This window comes from Electrophorus electricus, chromosome 1, assembly GCF_041902795.1.
Source record: "Electrophorus electricus isolate QZ-2024a chromosome 1, ASM4190279v1, whole genome shotgun sequence".
Lineage (NCBI taxonomy): Eukaryota > Metazoa > Chordata > Actinopteri > Gymnotiformes > Gymnotidae > Electrophorus > Electrophorus electricus.
The window spans coordinates 44,467,006-44,489,505 of NC_137497.1; the positions used below are offsets into that span (position 1 = coordinate 44,467,006).

At 44.6% G+C, this 22,500-nt stretch overlaps 1 protein-coding gene across 2 annotated transcripts in view; it reads right to left on the reverse strand.

Annotated features, from left to right (window-relative positions):
* dok6 (docking protein 6) overlaps positions 1–22,500 on the reverse strand; it is a 54,021-nt gene that overhangs the window by 6,736 nt on the left and 24,785 nt on the right. Inside the window, exons 3-8 of one of the 2 annotated variants that reach the window (XM_081721725.1) lie at positions 19,002–19,116; positions 17,882–17,954; positions 8,072–8,191; positions 6,370–6,559; positions 5,163–5,301; positions 3,087–3,195 (exon numbers count right to left, since the gene is read on the reverse strand). In XM_081721725.1, the coding sequence (XP_081577851.1) occupies positions 3,087–3,195; positions 5,163–5,301; positions 6,370–6,559; positions 8,072–8,191; positions 17,882–17,954; positions 19,002–19,116 (746 nt within the window). The remainder of the gene's footprint in view (positions 1–3,086; positions 3,196–5,162; positions 5,302–6,369; positions 6,560–8,071; positions 8,192–17,881; positions 17,955–19,001; positions 19,117–22,500) is intronic. The other variant, XM_027021402.3, reaches the window with a different exon arrangement.

Genomic DNA, 22,500 nt, shown 5'->3' on the forward strand with positions numbered 1-22,500 from the left:
AGGACATTCCAGTGTCCCACACTCTCGTACGTTCCACTGCACTGGGTTAAGAGTTTCTGGTTTTATGGGAGATGGGATATGTTTCACTTATCCAGTGGAAGACTCTGGATGCTGACTATTTCTGAGGTGAACAGAAGAGAAGGACAAATATCCACTACATCAAACACTAACGTCCCAACGATGGGAATGCCCACTACATCAAACGCTAGCGTCCCAACGATGGGAATGTCCACTACATCAAACAATAGCGTCCCAACGATGGGAATGCCCACTACATCAAACAATAGCGTCACAACGATGGGAATGCCCACTACATCAAACGCTAACGTCCCAACGATGGGAATGCCCACTACATCAAACGCTAACGTCCCAACGATGGGAATGCCCACTACATCAAACGCTAACATCCCAACGATGGGAATGTCCACTACATCAAACAATAGCGTCCCAACGATGGGAATGCCCACTAAATCAAACAATAGCGTCCCAACAATGGGAATGCCCACTAAATCAAACAATAGCGTCCCAACGATGGGAATGCCCACTACATCAAACGCTAACGTCCCAACGATGGGAATGTCCACTACATCAAACGCTAACGTCCCAACGATGGGAATGTCCACTACATCAAACAATAGCATCCCAATGATGGGAATGTCCATTACATCAAACAATAGCGTCCCAACGATGGGAATGTCCACTACATCAAACGCTAACGTCCCAACGATGGGAATGTCCACTACATCAAACAATAGCGTCCCAACGATGGGAATGTCCACTACATCAAACGCTAACGTCCCAACGATGGGAATGTCCACATCAAACAATAGCGTCCCAACGATGGGAATGTCCACTACATCAAACGCTAACGTCCCAACGATGGGAATGTCCACTACATCAAACAATAGCGTCCCAACGATGGGAATGTCCACTACATCAAACAATAGCGTCCCAATGATGGGAATGTCCACTACATCAAACAATAGCGTCCCAACGATGGGAATGTCCACTACATCAAACGCTAACGTCCCAACAATGGGAATGTCCACTACATCAAACAATAGCGTCCCAACGATGGGAATGTCCACTACATCAAACAATAGCGTCCCAACGATGGGAATGTCCACTACATCAAACGCTAACGTCCCAACGATGGGAATGCCCACTACATCAAACGCTAACGTCCCAATGATGGGAATGTCCACTACATCAAACAATAGCGTCCCAATGATGGGAATGTCCACTACATCAAACAATAGCGTCCCAACGATGGGAATGTCTACTGCATCAAATGCTAACGTCCCAACGATGGGAATGACGGGAATGCCACAGCGATGAATGACATGGCGGTGCGGCTGTCCTGCCTGCTGTCATATCGCGCCCACGAGGAGCACAAATAATGCTCAATTATCAAAGTTTTTAGGGCATCACAGCACATCCGGAACTGACAGCACAGAAAAGGAAGTGATTTGACATCACTTTATTTCAATATTACTGAGTTACATGAAAGTGGTTACATACGTTAAATAAAAATAACCACAGAAAATAGAAATGAATCTAATCTAGAGATACTGACAGTAGATGATGAAATCAGCATCATTCCTGAGTTGAGAATTCAACAAGACTATGACAAGGTTCATTGTTCTGCTCTTAGTGCCTCTGATTGAAAGTGCCTCTCTAATGAAATCACATTCATGGTAGTAGTAAAAGGATGGAAGAGCGAAAGAGAGCCAAGACCCTCAATCAGAGAAAAGACCGTAATCCTCCGTAAACACAGAAGGAGGAAGGGTTGAGGGTAGACGGTTAGCCCTAATGGGGCCGTTTATTCACTCAACATTTCAGCTCCATCAAAATCTGTTCCATATTTGCAGTTTATCCTGCAGGATTCTCTCCACAGCACATGGCAGTGCCACAGGTTTGAGAGAGAGAGAGAGAGAGAGAGAGAGAAAGAGAGAGAGAGAGAGAGAGAGAGGGAGCGAGACAGAGACAGAGAGAGAGAGAGTGAGAGAGAGGAGAAAGAGACAGAGACAGAGAGAGCGAGAGAGGGAGCGAGACAGACACAGAGAGAGAGAGAGAGACAGAGAGAGGGAGCGAGACAGAGACAGAGAGAGAGAGACACACAGAGAGAGAGAGAGAGGGAACGGGAGCGAGACAGAGACAGAGAGACACAGAGAGAGAGAGAGAGAGAGAGAGAGGGGAGCGAGACAGAGACAGAGAGAGAGAGGCAGAGAGAGAGAGAGAGAGAGGAGAGAGAGAGACACAGAGAGAGAGGGGGAGAGAGAGAGAGAGAGAGAGGAGAGGGACAGAGAGAGAGAGAGGAGAGAGAGAGAGAGACACAGAGAGAGAGAGAGAGAGAGAGAGAGACACAGAGAGAGAGAGAGAGAGAGACAGAGAGAGAGAGAGAGAGAGAGAGAGAGAGAGAGAGAGAGAGAGAGACACACAGAGAGAGAGAGAGACAGAGAGAGAGAGAGAGAGAGAGAGAGAGAGAGAGAGAAGGTTCACCTACTGTCTAATCCCTCCTTCCTGGGAACTCAGCCAATTGCAATTGTGATCCTTCTGGACTCCTGGTGACAGAATGCAAATGTCACTGGTCCAATTTGCATATTTACCTGTACAGGCAGAATTACCCGGCTCCTGATCCCCAGTGGTTCTGTTCATAAGGCTAAGCCCTTTCTGTCAGTACTCTGGACTGTAAATGACACAGAGGGTCCTGAGGTTAACAGGGTCTCCTGTGATTACCTGATTCAGTTCTAGACGCGTCTGTGCTGTTGCTTGGAGATTTCACACACCTAGTCCTTACTGGCTGATCTGCATGTCAATCACTGCTTTTACTGTGGTCCTCAATTTGAGTTTCTCAAACAAAGAAATTCAAATATTTTTCTGAAGCTGTTTTTTTAAGCAGCCATGGTATAAAGTGACATCTTGTCCTGCAAATGTCAACACAAACCCTTCAGAAGACCACGGTGTGACACCCAGTCCAGGACTGGTGCTCAGTAGGAGTAGAAAAGACGATGGACACACAGACAGGTGCTGCTATCATGACGGAGCGGTACTCTGGGGCAAGAGAGACGTCTCCGCTGGCTTACCTTGATAGCTGCAGATGTCGCCCACGCTGTTCTGCCGGGTGATGTGACGCCAGTATGCACTCCGTGGGAGAGATATCGACTTCCTTAATGTGTTCTCGCTCGAAAGAGTCTAGAAACAGAAGCACAAAATCCGTAAATGACCTTAATCGCATATTCATCAGGTTCTGGTCTTCTTAACCTGAATGAAGACTGGATATCTCTTCATTATACTGCAATGTCATGGTGAACATGATGCCATGGTGATCCGTTACCAAGCGACAGCTAAATGCCATAAATGTAAATGTAAATGATCCTGATGCCATAATGATCATGATGCCATGGTGACCATGATGTCATAATGATCATGATGTCTTGGTGATAGGCTACAATGTAAATGTCTGCTTACATAACTTAGACACCTTGAATATTTTCTATTGCTGTATACACATGTATATCATCTGTAATAGTGTGTGCGGCATATATGTATTGTTGGTAGTAGTAACAGTGGCATTTGTACTTAGTTTTAAATGAACAAAAGCATAAAGCATATCTGTGTGAGCACACATGTGATGGGTGCTGTGTGTCAAGGTCTCTGGCCAAAGCCCAGTAGGACAAGATCAAAGCAGCTACTGTTCAAAGCATCTAAACTTGTGCAGAGAGGCTTTGCCCAGAAGAAAAGGACAGGCCATCAGTCTGAGTAACACATTCAGACACGTGACATGGCAGGAGTGTAATACCCAGACACAGTTCACCGGAGAACGTTTAGTACAGTCCACAAAGAACTGGACACACTACATCTGAAATTATACAATAACCAACAGGTTAAAGTGAAGAATGAACTTCAACAGGTTATTTGAACCTTTACAGCATGGTCCATATAGGACTAACAGCTCAGTCACTAGTGCTGGTTTTCTTATTCATTCCTGCAGATCTGCGGGAGATGGAGCTCAATTCAGAGGCTCATTGGCTGGAGTTTGTTAGTGTATGCTGAGTGTGCGTCACTGTGTGCTGAGTGTGCGTCACTGTGTGCTGAGTGTGCTGTGAGTTAGATAGAAAGTTGTCAGTGCATGTTACAGCACAGGCAGTGCGTGTTACAGCACAGGCAGTGCGTGTTACAGCACAGGCAGTGCTGTAACAGCACAGGCAGTGTGCTTGTTTCACAGGTAAATGTAGCATGTGTTTTTATTTCAGTATCTATCTTTCCTTCACTCACTTTCATCTTTGTCTCTTCTGTCCAGAGGATTTAGATTTTGTCCTAAAACTCTACAAGCTTTTTGTTTGTTGGTTTTAAGAAGAGCACCCTGGTCTGTCAACATTGTAGATTTACCAGGTTTATATTTATTTTTTTCATTTTGTATTTTAAAACCCTCTCAGTGTTTTCTGTTTTTTTCATGACTCATGGTATTATCAGACACCTTTATAGCATTATCAGACACCTTTATAGCATTATCAGACACCTTTATGGTATTATCAGACACCTTTATAGCATTATCAGACACCTTTATGGCATTATCAGACACCTTTATGGTATTATCAGACACCTTTATAGCATTATCAGACACCTTTATAGCATTATCAGACACCTTTATGGTATTATCAGACACCTTTATAGCATTATCAGACACCTTTATAGCATTATCAGACACCTTTATGGTATTATCAGACACCTTTATAGCATTATCAGACACCTTTATGGTATTATCAGACACCTTTATGGTATTATCAGACACCTTTATGGTATTATTAAACACATAGTGATATCCTGGATAAAGTTCTTAATCTGATAGTTATACTAAAAAGCACAACATTTAGCACAACACTCAAAGTGCAAAAAGCACAAAACACAATCCACTTCAGATTTTAATTCACCTCTTTTTGCATAATGTTAGAAAATGCCACAGCTAATTAAGAAGCACTTGAGCAGTGTGCGTTCCAGTTATCCTGAACACACCAGGAAAAGAAAGGCTGCAATTCCACTGGCTCACACAATAGCTCACATTGTGTACTAATAGTGTTTGCTGCACTGGAAATCCAACTAGCTGGGTGTTATTCACAATCTGCGTGGTATGTAAGGGCTGAGTGTGTCCTTGGTGTTACCTGTGCATTTTTCTCCAGCTCCAACATCATACGCTCGTGCTGCTCAGCAATAGACAGGGTAGCAGCGTGGACTCTCTGGTAGATCACCTCTCCCTCTCGCGTCTGAAACGTGAAGAGGCCCTCTCCCGTATCACACATCCTGTGAAAAGGCGTGCGTGAATCACAGCCACACTCAAACCATTCACTGCATAAAATTACATCTCCCGAGGTGGCGAAAGAGACACCTCACTACTGACAAAACAAGGTGCCTTAACATCCACCTGAGACACCGTGTTCATTGTAGCACTTAGTTCATTAATACACAACAACTAATGCACACTGGAGGCAGATGAGGTTCTGGGGGTTGAGCCTGCCGTCTCCAGACAAGCTCCACACCTCCACACAGAAAAGGAGCGGGTTTGCGGCGCTTCCTGCTGAACTGCCTGGCCATTTACGTGTTCAAGCTCACCAGTGGATGATGCATCCAAAACAAACAGAGAGCAGTCACTACCAGTCAGCATTATTAACTCGTGTATTTATGCAGCGTCTCGTCATCGCTAGACACTCGCTCGTTCAATGGAAAGAAAAAGGCCTCTTGTCTTTACTAGTAAAAATCAATGGTGCAGCCAGAGTGCTTTGAGCGCCCAATCTCAGCCTGACTCTGCGTCCACACACCAATGTCATCTACAGGCTGGATCCATACAGCTATCGCTCAAAGCTCATTTGGAAATGGGTTTTTGCCATCTGGACTGCCATTCTAACACTGTGCCCAGCTCTCAACAACAGGGAGAGGAATGGGTTCATTATTCAGACAAATGGGATATTTTTCTAAATAAATATCCACTTCTCAGTCTTTTGCAGGTACCTAATGTTCCTTTAAACACAGCTAAAGTGATTCATATTTTAACTAAACATTTGTAATAATAACATAATATAATAACACACACTATAATAACAACATAATAATGCTCACTATAATTACACATTATAATAATAACACATTATAAAAACAACACACACACACACTATAATAAACACACACACTATAATAATAATAATAAACACTATAATAACAACATGCACTATAATAACATTATAATAACAACACACGCTATAACATCATACAGTATAACACACACTGTAATAACACACACACACACACACACACACACACACACACACACACACACACACACACACACACTTCATAAAGAGATGAGCAGTGTACCTGCCAGACTCAAAGGTGAAGCAGGTAGAATGTCGTCCGTATCGTCGTAGGGAGCAGAGAGGCCACATGACCAGTTTGACTCTAGTGTTGTGGACATCCCACAGGTAGATGTTCTCGTGTGTGATCTGCATTGTGCACTCTCCGTAAATGTCCAGGTTTGGAGTGGGCATCAGATAAACGTTAAATCTCTCTGGAAACAAACAAAACTCTAGATTTCATAAACAACCTCTCTCAGCACATCACACCTTGAAAATCAGCAAAAACTCAGAAATCCACAGACAATTCTTGAAAAGAAACTGCTAAATCGGTTTAAGGATGGTAAATATATTTCAGGATAAACAGTTCCTAAATTAAAGATCTTCTCTTTGACTGAAATAACCGTGAAATAAATCTTTATGTACAGTTTCTACATGTTTTTAGGAACTCGAGAAATGTGGAAGTCTTCCATTTCTGTTTACCCAGAAGCGTTTGCACATTATGCAGTCAGTTGGTTGGGACTTCACTTAAAGGGGAGCGAGAGAAACGTGTTACTCACAGTGCACAACTCTCCACAGAGGGCTAAGACATCCCTACACAATTATTATTCTATTTATTATTATATAACTTTTCCCACTGTTTGAGATGCACCTCTTACGTGACTGATAGCAGTGAAGGTTAAAGTGCAGACGGAGTTCCCAACCACAACTAGACTCAGCCCACCACATCAGCTGTGAAAGGTCTAGAGTGCACTTCATCATCTAAATGAACAGCTACTAATGATGCCTAATGTTTCAAAACATGCCAGGTCTCCTTCCAGAGAGAGGCAGTGTAATGTATGGGCTATTTTGGGAGAGATTGTGAAAAGTACATCTGATCCAATTACTGAAAGCCCTTGTTAGGGAGGATCTGGCTGAAATGTAAAGACGGGACGCTTCCTCTCAGCTGCAGGACTTGAGAAATGTAGTCGTCAGGTTGACTGCAGTGGGTATGTGCTCACAAGCAAAAACGTGTGCTTACACAACAGCGCATACATACACTTGCACATGCACCCATATATACACACACACACGTGTACAGAACACACACTTGTGAGCACATGGACCAGCATACACCCATGAGCATGCACACACACAAACAAACACACAAGTATACTTGCACACTTGTACACACACACACACACACACCCACACACACACAAACACAGGTGCGCGCACACACACACTCAGACACACACACTTGCACACACACGCAAATACACGTGTACTTGTGTGCGCACTAACACAAACAAACATACAAAAAATAAATATGGGCACACATCTATGTGCAAAGCCACAGGTGCATATACACACGCATGCACTTGTGCACACATACACAAACATGCACACAAACACACATGCACAGGTTATGTGAGCAGTAGCTAGATTAGCACAGACTACATCAGTGGTGGTTTCTCTATCAATCGCTCGTTCCAGTTTCCGTTCGGTGGATCTCACCTCATTCATTCTGCTTTAAGAGCCATAATCTCATCTCATTTGTCTCTACAATGAGCTTCATTCACAGCTACCTGCAGCTCTGTGGCCCTCACTGGGACCATAAGGCAGATTCATGAGCACGACAGAGAGGGCTGAGCTCAACAAACACATTTGGTTCTTGTAATGGAATCAATTAGAGGCTATGGCAGTGGGAGTTTCCCAGAAAGCTCGGCATCTAATTGGATCCTCACCACTTTCTTCTCTCTGCACACCGGCGGCGAGCAGGTCTGGCTCACCAAGGCTGATGTCATTACACCTGCTGTCCAGACACTCCAAACACAGCAACTTACACCACTCCTCAGCCTCGAGCTCTGTGGAGAGACACACACACACACAGACACAGACACAGACACACACAAACACACACACACACACACACACACACACACATTCATAGCAAAGGCAAATTCTTGCATATTTCTGAGTGCAGTCAAGAACAAAAGACAGTAATGACAAGCACTAGAAAAATCAATATACTCAAGTCAGCAATAACAGAAAGCATTCTTTAACACCAAACTGTCGAGTGTTTGATGTTCTCCCCTTCCATGTTGTCCATTCTTTTCCACGCCACTTGCATATAAAACGTTAATCTCCTAAACAGAGGCGGGAGCCAGGATCATGCGTTCAGTTCAGAGCAGTAAATAGGCTATTATCCAAACATCCAGGCTGAGGCGCAACAAAGATACTTAGAGCACTGTGGAAGAAACGATGTAGAGAAACTGATGAGTTCACTGCTCACTACTTCAAAAACACCAGACAGCAGAAATCACGGCCCACTCAACCCAGAGTCCTCATGTACTATTCGCCTATACAGCTTCATTAATAATCACACAGACCTCACCATCAGTAATAACAGTTACACCATTAGTTATCACACAGACCTCACCATCAGTAATAACAGTTACACCATTAGTTATCACACAGACCTCACCATTATTGATCACACAGTTTGCACCATTAGTAAGAGATCGATCTTGATTCTCATTCATTAATAACACTTTAAAAAACAATATTCTGGTACTCTGGTACCCAAACCAAAACAAAGTGGTTTTGTTTTCAAGCAGGCTGAATGAGGTAGCTCCATCAGTCCTCTGAGCTCCACAGATAAACCATGCTGAACACAGATGAAGTGCTAACCAAAAACTGATCGGCAGTTTTCAGCCACGAAGAATACAGTCTAATGAAAACACCCACCGTAAAGAGCTAAATACAGTCATCTACACTGCAAAGAGTTTAACGCAGTGAACACACAGCAAAGAGTTTAACATAGTTTGTCCTACGATGGGGAGACTGGAACCTGCTGTCCACTCTAATCAGTGAAAACCAAACACCTGTAAAAAAAAAAAACGCTTTCACTACTCATCCAGAGTTCTTAAGGATTTGAATAATTAAATGTATTTATTTATTTATTATAAATTTAATTGTTTATGATTGTATACCAAATGTATTTATTTTCTCTAATGTACTTATTCTTGTGAAGACAGGTCATCAGCAGAGAGCTGAAGTCTGGCTGTATGTGATTGTATGACAGTCCACGTTTGTCAGGCTCCCAAACACTGTGGGGTCCTGGCTTTGTCGTTTTTGTATGGCTGCCCCCCAGGGTCCTTTACAAGGGTCCTTTAAGAGTGTCTAAATGCTGACGGTCGTTTATGACTGTGACAGTAAATTTGGATAAACAAACTCCAACTCTTCAAACTCTTGTCCTCTTTCACTGCAGTGCACTTGAGCTGCAAAATTAAATTAATTGTGCATTAACCAGTGCCACAGTTTTGTCTTCTGCAGTTTGAGTTCGGCAGTTTTGCCACAGTTACAACTAGTGCTTTATTAAGATAGTCTCTGATTTTAACAATTTTGGTATAATTAACCTACGCCTCCGTTCTGCCTCACGTTACCTATCCCCCCACGTTACCTATCCCCCTCACGTTACCTATCCCCCCCACCTTATCTACCCCCCCAAGTTATCTCCCCCCCCAGAATGCCAAGATGGTGCCGGTGAGGTCTGCTGCCGTCACGACTGCTTCGTCCACACCTGACACTTTTTTCGCTCTTTTCGCTCTTCCCACTACCCCTGATTTCTCCGCAGCCCTTCTCTACACACCACGGCGCGTTTCTCGTACAGCATAGACGCCCTTATTTCTCTTAATCTACATAGCACTCACCTCAAGCCGTCTCTAACCCCAGACCCAAGATGGCCGACAGAGATTCAGAGGCAGAATAAAGGACTCGACGCGAGGAAAAGGCCTCGAGGGAAGCGAGCTGATCGTGGATTGCAGCAAGAAGCAGGAGCAGCACTACCAACCTGTGAGGATCAGTGGAACCACGGTGGAGAGAGTAGATAGTTTCAGGTACCTTGGTGTTCACATCTCGCAGGACCTGTCCTGGTCCCGCCACACCAACTCCCTGGCAAAGAAGGCTCGTCAGCGTCTTTACCACCTCAGACGCCTAAGAGACTTCAGACTGCCCTCCAAGGTACTGCGGAACCTCTACACCTGCACTATCGAGAGCATCCTCATGGGGAACATCACAGTCTGGTTTGGGAACAGCGCCAAGCAGGACAGACAAGCACTCCAAAAGGTGGTGTGTTCAGCAGAGCGCATCACTCATACGGAACTTCCTGAGCTGCAGACCATCTACTACAAGCGGTGCCAGACCAAGGCCAGGAGGACTGTGAAGGACCCCACCCAGCCCAACAATAGACTCTTCTCTCTGCTGAGGTCAGGGAAGCGCTTTCGCTTTCAACAGAGAGAATGAAGAGGAGCTTCTTCCCACAGGCCATTCGGGCCCTGAATCAGGGAAACTGATAAACTGTAACGGTAAATATTCAATTGTAAGCTGGAACCCTCGTTACCTACCCCCCCTCGTTACCTATCCCCCCTCATGTTACCTATCCCCCCTCGTTACCTACCCCCCCTCGTTACCTATCCCCCCTCATGTTACCTATCCCCCCTCATGTTACCTATCCCCCCCTCGTTACCTACCCCCCCTCGTTACCTATCCCCCCCTCATGTTAACTATCCCCCCTCGTTACCTACCCCCCCTCGTTAACTATCCCCCCCTCGTTACCTATCCCCCCTCATGTTAATTATCCCCCCCTCGTTACCTACCTCCCCTCATGTTAACTACCCCCCCTCACGTTAACTATCCCCCCTCACGTTAACTATCCCCCCCTCATATCTTTATTCAAAGATCTACTAGACATCATTAGGAAATCAAGCAAGCCACATGCCAGGCTGATACTGTTCTAGTGTCAGCTCACCCACATTATCCTTATCGACCACAGACACTCGCATTTGTCAAGTGGCCTGATGCTTAATTATGTTAAAATGGAAATGCCCAAGACCCAAGACACCACGGGATTGTACACACTTTCAGTTTGCTCTTGGAATATGCTGGTTAAAGATGCACTGGGAATGTAGAAGGTCCATTGCTGAGGTCCGTTCCTGAGGTATTGTAGAAGAGCTCAGCTCCCAGTCGTCTCAGTTGCATTGCTCTCACCCTAACTAGGCCTTTGAGCGTATATCAAAGTGATACCAAAAACACAACAGTTTACAGCACTATCGATATATGTGTGTACAAGATATGCTATATGATGTATGGGTAACATATGAACATATGAATTTGTAACAATGCAGTTTTATATGTATTTACAGTAAGTGTATTGTAGTTCCTGGCTCATCCTTCCAATGGGCTATCATATGTTGTACACACACATACCTTCTACCAGAGAAGAGAGAGAGAGATCTACCAGAGGTGTTGGAGATTTAGGGTGTGTGTGTGTGTGATCTACCAGAGGTGTGGGAGATTTAGGGTGTGTGTGTGTGTGATCTACCAGAGGTGTGGGAGATTGAGGGTGTGTGTGTGTGTGATCTACCAGAGGTGTGGGAGATTGAGGGTGTGTGTGTGTGTGATCTACCAGAGGTGTGGGAGTTTGAGGGTGTGTGTGTGTGTGATCTACCAGAGGTGTGGGAGTTTGAGGGTGTGTGTGTGTGTGATCTACCATAGGTGTGAGAGTTTGAGGGTGTGTGTGTGTGTGTGATCTACCAGAGGTGTGGGAGTTTGAGGGTGTGTGTGTGTGTGATCTACCAGAGGTGTGGGAGATTTAGGGTGTGTGTGTGTGTGTGATCTACCAGAGGTGTGGGAGTTTGAGGGTGTGTGTGTGTGTGTGATCTACCAGAGGTGTGGGAGTTTGAGGGTGTGTGTGTGTGTGTGTGATCTACCAGAGGTGTGGGAGTTTGAGGGTGTGTGTGTGTGTGTGATCTACCAGAGGTGTTGGAGATTTAGGGTGTGTGTGTGTGTGTGTGATCTACCAGAGGTGTGGGAGATTTAGGGTGTGTGTGTGTGTGTGATCTACCAGAGGTGTTGGAGATTTAGGGTGTGTGTGTGTGTGTGATCTACCAGAGGTGTTGGAGATTTAGGGTGTGTGTGTGTGTGTGTGTGTGATCTACCAGAGGTGTGGGAGATTTAGGGTGTGTGTGTGTGATCTACCAGAGGTGTGGGAGTTTGAGGGTGTGTGTGTGTGTGATCTACCAGAGGTGTGGGAGTTTGAGGGTGTGTGTGTGTGTGATCTACCAGAGGTGTGGGAGTTTGAGGGTGAGTGTGTGTGTGTGATCTACCAGAGGTGTGGGAGTTTGAGGGTGAGTGTGTGTGTGTGTGTGATCTACCAGAGGTGTTGGAGATTTAGGGTGTGTGTGTGTGTGTGTGTGATCTACCAGAGGTGTTGGAGATTTAGGGTGTGTGTGTGTGATCTACCAGAGGTGTTGGAGATTTAGGGTGTGTGTGTGTGTGATCTACCAGAGGTGTGGGAGATTTAGGGTGTGTGTGTGTGTGTGATCTACCAGAGGTGTGGGAGTTTGAGGGTGTGTGTGTGTGTGTGTGTGTGTGTGTGTGTGTGAGATCTACCAGAGGTGTGGGAGATTTAGGGTGTGTGTGTGTGTGATCTACCAGAGGTGTGGGAGTTTGAGGGTGTGTGTGTGTGTGTGATCTACCAGAGGTGTTGGAGATTTAGGGTGTGTGTGTGTGTGTGATCTACCAGAGGTGTGGGAGATTGAGGGTGTGTGTGTGTGTGTGTGTGATCTACCAGAGGTGTGGGAGATTGAGGGTGTGTGTGTGTGTGTGTGATCTACCAGAGGTGTGGGAGATTGAGGGTGTGTGTGTGTGTGTGATCTACCAGAGGTGTGGGAGTTTGAGGGTGTGTGTGTGTGTGATCTACCAGAGGTGTGGGAGTTTGAGGGTGTGTGTGTGTGTGTGTGTGATCTACCAGAGGTGTGGGAGTTTGAGGGTGTGTGTGTGTGTGTGTGTGATCTACCAGAGGTGTGGGAGTTTGAGGGTGTGTGTGTGTGTGTGTGTGTGTGATCTACCAGAGGTGTGGGAGTTTGAGGGTGTGTGTGTGTGTGTGTGTGATCTACCAGAGGTGTGGGAGTTTGAGGGTGTGTGTGTGTGTGTGTGATCTACCAGAGGTGTTGGAGATTTAGGGTGTGTGTGTGTGTGATCTACCAGAGGTGTGGGAGATTGAGGGTGTGTGTGTGTGTGTGTGTGATCTACCAGAGGTGTGGGAGATTGAGGGTGTGTGTGTGTGTGTGTGATCTACCAGAGGTGTGGGAGATTGAGGGTGTGTGTGTGTGTGTGTGTGATCTACCAGAGGTGTGGGAGTTTGAGGGTGTGTGTGTGTGTGTGTGTGTGTGTGTGATCTACCAGAGGTGTGGGAGTTTGAGGGTGTGTGTGTGTGTGTGTGATCTACCAGAGGTGTGGGAGATTTAGGGTGTGTGTGTGTGTGATCTACCAGAGGTGTGGGAGTTTGAGGGTGTGTGTGTGTGTGTGTGTGATCTACCAGAGGTGTGGGAGATTTAGGGTCCATAACAGTGTTTTCACTGTTCCTAGGATTGCGCTCTTCTGGACTGAGATTGCCCCAGTCACCACAGTCACCACAGTGACAACCTTGGTGTTGACCTTCCACCTTCTCTCTGGCCTCTTTTAGTCCATGGCATTTCTCCAACTTTTTGATAATGCTGCCATCATCAGTGTCTCTGCGCTGCCTTCATCAGTGCCTCTGCGCTGCCTTCATCAGTGCCTCTGCGCTGCCATCATCAGTGTCTCTGCGCTGCCTTCATCAGTGTCTCTGCGCTGCCTTCATCAGTGCCTCTGCGCTGCCTTCATCAGTGTCTCTGCGCTGCCTTCATCAGTGTCTCTGCGCTGCCTTCATCAGTGTCTCTGCGCTGCCTTCATCAGTGTCTCTGCGCTGCCATCATCAGTGCCTCTGCGCTGCCATCATCAGTGCCTCTGCGCTGCCTTCATCAGTGTCTCTGCGCTGCCTTCATCAGTGTCTCTGCGCTGCCTTCATCAGTGTCTCTGCGCTGCCTTCATCAGTGTCTCTGCGCTGCCATCATCAGTGCCTCTGCGCTGCCTTCATCAGTGCCTCTGCGCTGCCATCATCAGTGTCTCTGCGCTGCCTTCATCAGTGTCTCTGCGCTGCCTTCATCAGTGTCTCTGCGCTGCCTTCATCAGTGCCTCTGCGCTGCCTTCATCAGTGCCTCTGCGCTGCCATCATCAGTGCCTCTGCGCTGCCATCATCAGTGCCTCTGCGCTGCCATCATCAGTGTCTCTGCGCTGCCTTCATCAGTGCCTCTGCGCTGCCATCATCAGTGCCTCTGCGCTGCCATCATCAGTGTCTCTGCGCTGCCTTCATCAGTGCCTCTGCGCTGCCATCATCAGTGTCTCTGCGCTGCCTTCATCAGTACCTCTGCGCTGCCATCATCAGTGCCTCTGCGCTGCCATCATCAGTGTCTCTGCGCTGCCATCATCAGTGCCTCTGTGCTGTTTTTTAGTCAAGCTTTTATTATTCCCATTCATCTGTTGAGGGCCTGACTTTCCCTTTGAAGGTGCTGTGTTTCTGTCCTTCTCGTTTCTGCCTCCTGGCTCTCAGCTGACTGGAGAATTCGCAGATATTTATAGCTGTTCTCCAGGTCTGTTATATGGTCCTGTGGTAGTTCACTTACCTCCGTCCTGACCACTTTTCCTTTTTGCTATTAGCAGAATGCACTTATCAAGCTTTCTCCCTGTGATAGATCTTGTTAAGGTGGATCAGTGAGTCAGTGTCTCTCTGTCTTGGCATACAGGACTGGGCTGATGGTCAGTCTGCTCCTGAATCTGTGCCCATCCTTACTGACGAGCTGGCTGAGAGGATTCATGTCTATGCAGACCAGTGGGGACGGTGCTGCATCTACAACACTACAACATCTACAATACCTACAAGAACTACAACACTATAACACATCTACAACACTACATCACAACATCTACAACACCTACAAGAACTACAACATCTACAACACTACATCTACAACAAAACTACACCTACAACACTTCAACACCTACAAGAAATACAACACTACAACAACTACAACACCTACAACATCTACAGCAATACATCACATCAACACTTTAGGCTCAACTGAGCAGTTGTCACAGTTCATTTCTAGTGTTCTTGAATTTTCCATTGAGTTCCAGATGAATAATAATAATAATAGTAATAGAATAAACAACAACAACAATAATAATAGAATAAATAATAATAATGATAATAATAATAATAATAGAAAAAATAGAAAATGGGAGAAAATAAATGTAAAATAGTTCAATGAAATGATGACATACATAAGAGCAATGACATCTAGACACAGATCATGTCTAGACATCTAGACACAGATCATGTCTAGACATCTAGACACAAATCACCACATCTAGACATCTAGACACAGATCATCACATCTAGACACATATCATGTCTAGACATCTAGACACAGATAATCACATCTAGAAACAAATCATCCCATCTAGACATCTAGACACAAATCACCACATCTAGACATCCAGACACAGATCATCACATCCAGACATCCAGACACAGATCATCACATCCAGACACAGATCACCACATCTAGACATCTAGACACAGATCATCACATCTAGACATAGATCATCACATCTAGACAACTAGACACAGATCACATCCAGACACAGATCACCACATCTAGACAACTAGGCACAGATCATCATATCCAGACACAGATCATCACATCCAGACACAGATAATCACATCTAGACACAGAAGACATGAAAATAAACAAAATAATCAACAGTAAAAATAGACCAAAAATCACAGAGTGACCATCAGTAATTAAGAATAAAAGCAGTGATACAAATACAACAAAATCAGGACATATAAAGTACTGATGATACTGATCTAATCTTTCTTGGTAAATTCTTCCATTTTTTGCAATTAAAACCAAACAGCTGCTTCACCATTTCATATATATATCACAAATTAAAAAGGCAGTTCAATTAACATTTCTCATAATTTTGTCTATATTTGCATCAGTTCCAACAGGATGAACTGACTCTTTAGTATGTCAGAACATTTAGAACAGCAGTGCTGTATGGCTCAGTAGATCTGAAAAGCTGGATGTTGTCTGCATGGCTATGGAGCAAATGACAACATATATAGAGAGAACACAAGGGATCCAAGAAAAGACCCCTGAGGAACTTCATAAAATATCTCAGATTTTTTGGGAAATATGATCACCTATAATGACAAAATATTTTCTACTAGTTAAAAAATAAATCATAATCCACTTAAGCACATTTCCAGACAGTTGAATTGTTTTTTCAAGTCTGTCTATTAATACGGTGTTGTCTACTGTATCTAGATCAGCAGAAAGATTGAGCAATATAAGAAGTGATACTCTTGAGTAATGCCGTCTCTGTACAGCGACCAAATTTAAATCCTGACTGAAACTTTTCCAAAATGTTATGACTGAGGAGAAAAACATTCAGATTCTTTAGTGCTGTATTTTCTATTGTTTTGTGTTCAGGTTGGATATTGGTCAAAAAACACTCAAGATCATGGCAGAAGTCAAAGAACATTTCTCAGACATGGTCCTGATTTATTATGGTGCTAGGCCATGTGTCACTGCGTGCCGTGTCCTTGTGTAGCTCTGAACCAAACACTTTCTTTTCCTTTATCCAGCTAACACTTAGGACAGTCTGTCTGCTCTTGGAATCCCTGTGATTACTAGGCACATTACTGGACTGTAATCCGACGTGTTTGGCCATTTTTGAGTCATTCATGACCAGCACTGTCCCGTCCTGCCCTGACTGGAGCTAGATCTGAGCAGCTGGTTCATCAGATCTGCTAGACGTGATGCAGAGCTGTGAGTTTCTTTAGCCAGTAGGCATGGGACATCTCAGAGACCAGCGGCTGCCCAGTTCTGCCTGTCTGTGACTCTTAGACATCTGTTACTGTAACAGATTCCTACTCAGGGAGACTGAGAGAGAGCGAGAGAGAGAGAGAGAGATTCGGTTTGGTGAAGTCAGCCGTAGGCAATAGGATTCCTCGTTAGGAAAATCACTTGTTGATAATTTAGCCAGGCTGCACAGAGCTGGCCAACAGTGAACAGGCCTGTACTCTAGCAGGTTTGTATTTGTGATGACTAGACAAAATAAAATAAATGAGAAAGAATGCATGTGTCTATCTGGGGGAAAGAAGCAAAAACAAAAATTATGCAGAATTACAGTTAAGTGAGGAGAACAGCTCGCGTGCTTAAAGAGAACTGAACCACTAAACGTTAGTGGGTGCAGCTCTGCAGAGTAGACAAGATCCTAGTGAGGTCAGATCCCCTGCGTGCATGTGCAGAGGGTCACAGGAGGCGTATTCCTGCCTGTGGTGTCTGTGTGATCTGCTGGTCCACCGTATGGTCCTGCTCTGAGGGACCGGACACCCTGGACACATGTACCAGTGCCAGAGGGACACACCCTACAACTGCAGAGGTCGTGTGCGCTAGCAACGGGCTGTCCAGGTCACTAAGCCCAGTCTGAGTAAACATATTCGTCACAATAAGTCAAACGAGTCTCCGTGTCATAAAAGGCACTGCAAATGATGCATATTAATGCAAAAAGGCAGCGTACTTGAGACGAGAAATATGTGTGTTTGTGTATATGTGTATTACCTGTCCTACTGCATAGTCGTTGTTCAGCACAACACTCGCGAGAGCGCTCTCGTTCTCGGTGGGAGTCCCTTGGCTTCAAGTGCAGAAGAGATTTGTGTGCTAAATGAATTCAGAACAACATTCCTCTTCTGGCAGCCACATACAGACAACTCGAGAGGTGCTAATGAAGATCATAGCAGGATCTCCACACTGCTGCCGCCTCATCATCACTTCCTCCACCCTCCCTCCACCGTGACTGACGTGGACAGCACCTCCCACACCCTAAGAGACCTGCCCCCACCCCAACATGGCAGACACTCCCTGTATTAAACACATTTTAGTACACTGATAGATGCCTTTACTCTATTTATATTATATATCATACAGATTTATGACGTTCTAGCTCCAAGTAAGCTAACTAAATCATTTCTTAGAGCTACTTTAATTCTTCAAATTCAATATTAATTGGCAATTCTATTTTTAATTTGCTTTGGGCTTTCACATGCAGAGGGGCACTCAGGCCAGTAGAGCTCAAGGAGTGAAGTGACGTGTTTGTTTATTTTTCCCTCCACACACAGACCAGCGTGTGCTCCAGCATTCAACCTTTACACCTTTTCACCGATGCCGTTTCTCAGGTGTGGGTTGTGCCTTAATTCATACAAACGTTCACATTCTGAAGATCCTTCACTGAAAATCCCTTTTAGTGCAGAACTGGGTCTGCACTGTTCCAAAGACTCGAGTCCATAAATCAAGGTGTGGTTTAGACCTGCACCAAGTCCGCCCACATAATCCTTCAGCTCCCTCTCTCTACTGTCGCAGGATGACGGACTGAACTGGGAACATTTTGGCCAGAAACAGAAGAGTCTGCACACACTCTGTCCCCCACTTTACGACCAGTAAACAATCTTCCATACTGCATTAAAACGTGGGTCACAATCTCAACTTACAAAGTATGAATAGCCTGAATCTCATATGAACCCAATACCTAATTCTGTGTGATGTGAAAGTTGTTCTCCTTCTGTACGGGAGAGAGGCGCACAGACGCAGACTCCTTCCTCCGGTCTAACTTCTGCTGGCTCTTTTCTGTGTCTGCCATCCCAGTAAATGAGCAAGACTTTCTGAGGTAGCAGAGAGAACTTACCTGACTCACAGGCGAACGTCTTGGATGTTTCGTCGGAGAAGATAATTGCCACTGCGTGTTTCTTGGTCTCCCGTGGCATTCTGGTAATGCCCTTGATGTTGTGTAGCTCGGTGATCTACAGAAACAAAGACATAACTCATTACCCAAATGAAAGTAACGAGGGAACTGAACATCAAAAGAAGAACGATGCCAAAAGAAAACGTTTATCTGCTCAAAGCAAAACTGGCCACAAACCGAAGACCGCTTGGCTGTGGAGACATAAATATGTCATAAATATGACTTCACAAAACATCCCAAATCTATAAAAATACACATTATAGCCACAGAGCACCTGGATTTTAACTGAAGGGAAATTGTGGATTTGATGAGCACTTTTTTAAAATCTTTTTTTCCCCTCATTTTTCAAAGATTTTAAAAATGCACAAGGAAAACATCATGACACATATCAATGTAATAAATTCACTCTACTTTGACATGAAAGGTTATGACTTTATTTCATTTTTGCAGCATAAGCAAGAATCCCTCCTGCAAATGTTTTACCCTGCTGGTACGATGGAGGAAACAGGCAAACGAATACTGACAATGCTAGACTACGACTTCAGCAAAAAGTGGTAAAAAGGGTTTTAAAAAAGTAAATTAAAAGAAAAAGGAGCAAAATTAAATTGGTAAAGGCAAACTCAGCATTCTGCTCAGAGAGTTTCCCAATCTCCCGGGTGCTGTCAGTCTTCAGTGTGACACAACCACCTTAACGTCTTACAAAATCAGGAGTTCACCCAGACTTTTCCCAAGCTCTCCTAAAGGGCTCTGTGTCGCCTGCAGATTTGTCATTTCTCCCCGTCACTTGTAGGAGAACTTTAGGACTGTGAGTGTGTTTGTATATTTTGACACGCACACACACACACACACAGCAGCACAATCGGTTCTCAAACAAAACACTGGTTTTACTTCTAATTCACTGAAACTCATTTTAAAATGAGTTTAAAACATGGCACTCTCCACCATTTCACTGCGTGTTGTACTGTGTATGACTATGTATGTGACGAATAAACCGAACTTGAAACTTGAAACTTAAAACCCAGCTCTCAGGCATTGCTGGGACTCCAACATTCTCTCTGCAGTTCCACATCCTCACAGACACTCTGTCTGAAAACGCCTCTCTCCTTACACTACCCTTTTAAAAGCTTCTTCAAAACTCGTCCCATCTTGCGGCCTCCAGACTAACTCATCTGTTCTCTTATAGCAGATGACTACCCTTATATCCTCGGTTGTGTGCTTGGGAGTCTTACTGTGTTTTTGAACAGGTAACCCACAGGGTTTTATCAGCTTCCTGTTGAAAATAAAATGGCCATAAAGGAAGACTACACACTAACCACAGCCTCCTGCTGTTTTGTGGCCAAAATTCATAACTGTTGGCGTTGACAATGAAGTACAGAAATGGTACTTTTGACTTGAGATGAGACAGTCTCTCCAGGGGGCCAATGAAGGTGTGTGTGTGTAGGGTGGGGGTGAAGACTATTTCATATTACCTGCCAATATTTCAGAATATTCATATGCATGGGTATTTTGCATAATTTTAGATTTGATATTCCATTTCATATTCTTCAGAGCTCTTTGAGCAGTGAAAGTTAATTAATTCCAGAGACAGTGGAATGAAAGAACTCTAAACAGCACCAACCCAGATGATTCACAACCTTGCATCCCCAGACCCGTTTCTCACATGCACGTGAGCACGTTTACAAACAACCCTCAGGTTTATTCCACACATGCTAAATGCCAGCCAAAGCTCTCAGTCTCCTCTGGGCTTTGGAAGAACACGGTTTCTTTATCCAGTAGAAACAATTAGAAACTCCAAAACATAAGCCTTGAGCTACTAGGCTCTCCACAAGTCTGAAGTCATTACATTTACGACATTTAACAGATACTCTTATCCAGAGCGACTTACAAAAGTGCTTTATCATCTATTCATAGAACACATCCTAGCCAGTACAGTAGAGTTGAAGGATTCTTCTAGAAGTCAATGCTAGAAAGAAATGCAAAATGAAAAAGTACCATATCAAACAATATGTGCAATATTAAACAAGGGCTATAAGTGTTGCCCTGTGCACAACCCAGGTCATTCTCCTGTCGTACCGTCAGTCACACCATCAGTCACACCTCCTCTCCCTGTGGATGCTTGGCACTTTAGACACTGAGCCATAATTCACGTTTTCTAACCTTGTCTCTTGTATTTCTCCTGAATTTCTTTTGCATGTTTTAGGACAGGTGACTAATTTAAATAAAGTATCTGCACAAAACTGTCAAAAATCAGCAACATGAGGTATTGGCCTGGTCAGCTGACAGACCCTGCGGGTGTTTAAGTCTGTGGATGAAGTTACTTTGCCATATTCTTTCAGCCTTCTTGCCAACCCGATGACCTCAAGATTCTTCCTCAACATAAAAGTAGATCTCATCCATCACACTGTAGCTTCATTCCACCTGAGACGTGGCAGTGGAGCTTAGTGGTGAAGGTACTGGACTAGTAATCAGAAGGTTGCTGGTTCCCACCACTGCCAAGTTGCCACTGTTGGGTCCCTGAGCAAGACCCCTAACCCTCAATTCAAGTTGTGTTCAATTATAAGATGTTTTTGATAACGTTTCAGATAAATATAAAATTCTCACAAAACTATGAATGGCTCACACAGCTTGTATCTGGCATCCAACTTCAAAAACATAAGAATTTCCAAAGCTATCTTCAGATGCAGTACAGGGCCTATAGGATGGCTCTGGGAGCAGCCGCTCTAGACATTTAAGGGTGAAATGGCCCATTTCTCAGCTACAGGAGCTAGGTGTCACTTGGGGCATATCCTTTGATAGTTTTCTTCCAGGTGATCAGCTGTGCTGGATAATGCGCCACACACTGTTTTCTGGGTGAACTGGAGGCCAAACTCCACTCCGGCTCTTGAGACGTTTCTTCCAGGGAGCCCCACCTGGCCCTGAAGGCCAGCCAAGAGGTGAAGCAGGAGTTCTCCGTGAAGAAGCGAGTGCTGTGCTCTCCCTTCATTCCCACAGGTTTTATATAGTCAGTTGTCAGGCTCTCTCTCACAGAGCCTCGCACGCACCACGGAGTCACCATGTCTAGCTTTGCAGCAAGTTTCCATGTGCTTTTGTTTTGGTGTTTTCTGTCTCCTTGTCTAGTTCCCTGCCCTCACCTGTATCTCGTTATCCCTCGTTAAGATCTGTATTTGAGCTCTGTGTCAGTTACTGTAGGGCCCATTGCTCCCTCAGCTTGTGGAGCTTTCGCTTTTCCACTTGGAGTTTCTCTTTGTTCTATTTTCCTTTATTTCTATTAAAAATCCCTCCTGTGTTTACATCAGACCCTCTGCCTCATTCTGTGTTCGACAGTTAAAGTATAAACCTTAATATCAGTTTTTCTAGAATTGTTTTAAACTGAGAAAGTATTTCACATTTACATAATTTAGCTGATGCTTTTAGCAATTTACAATTATGATTGAACACAACT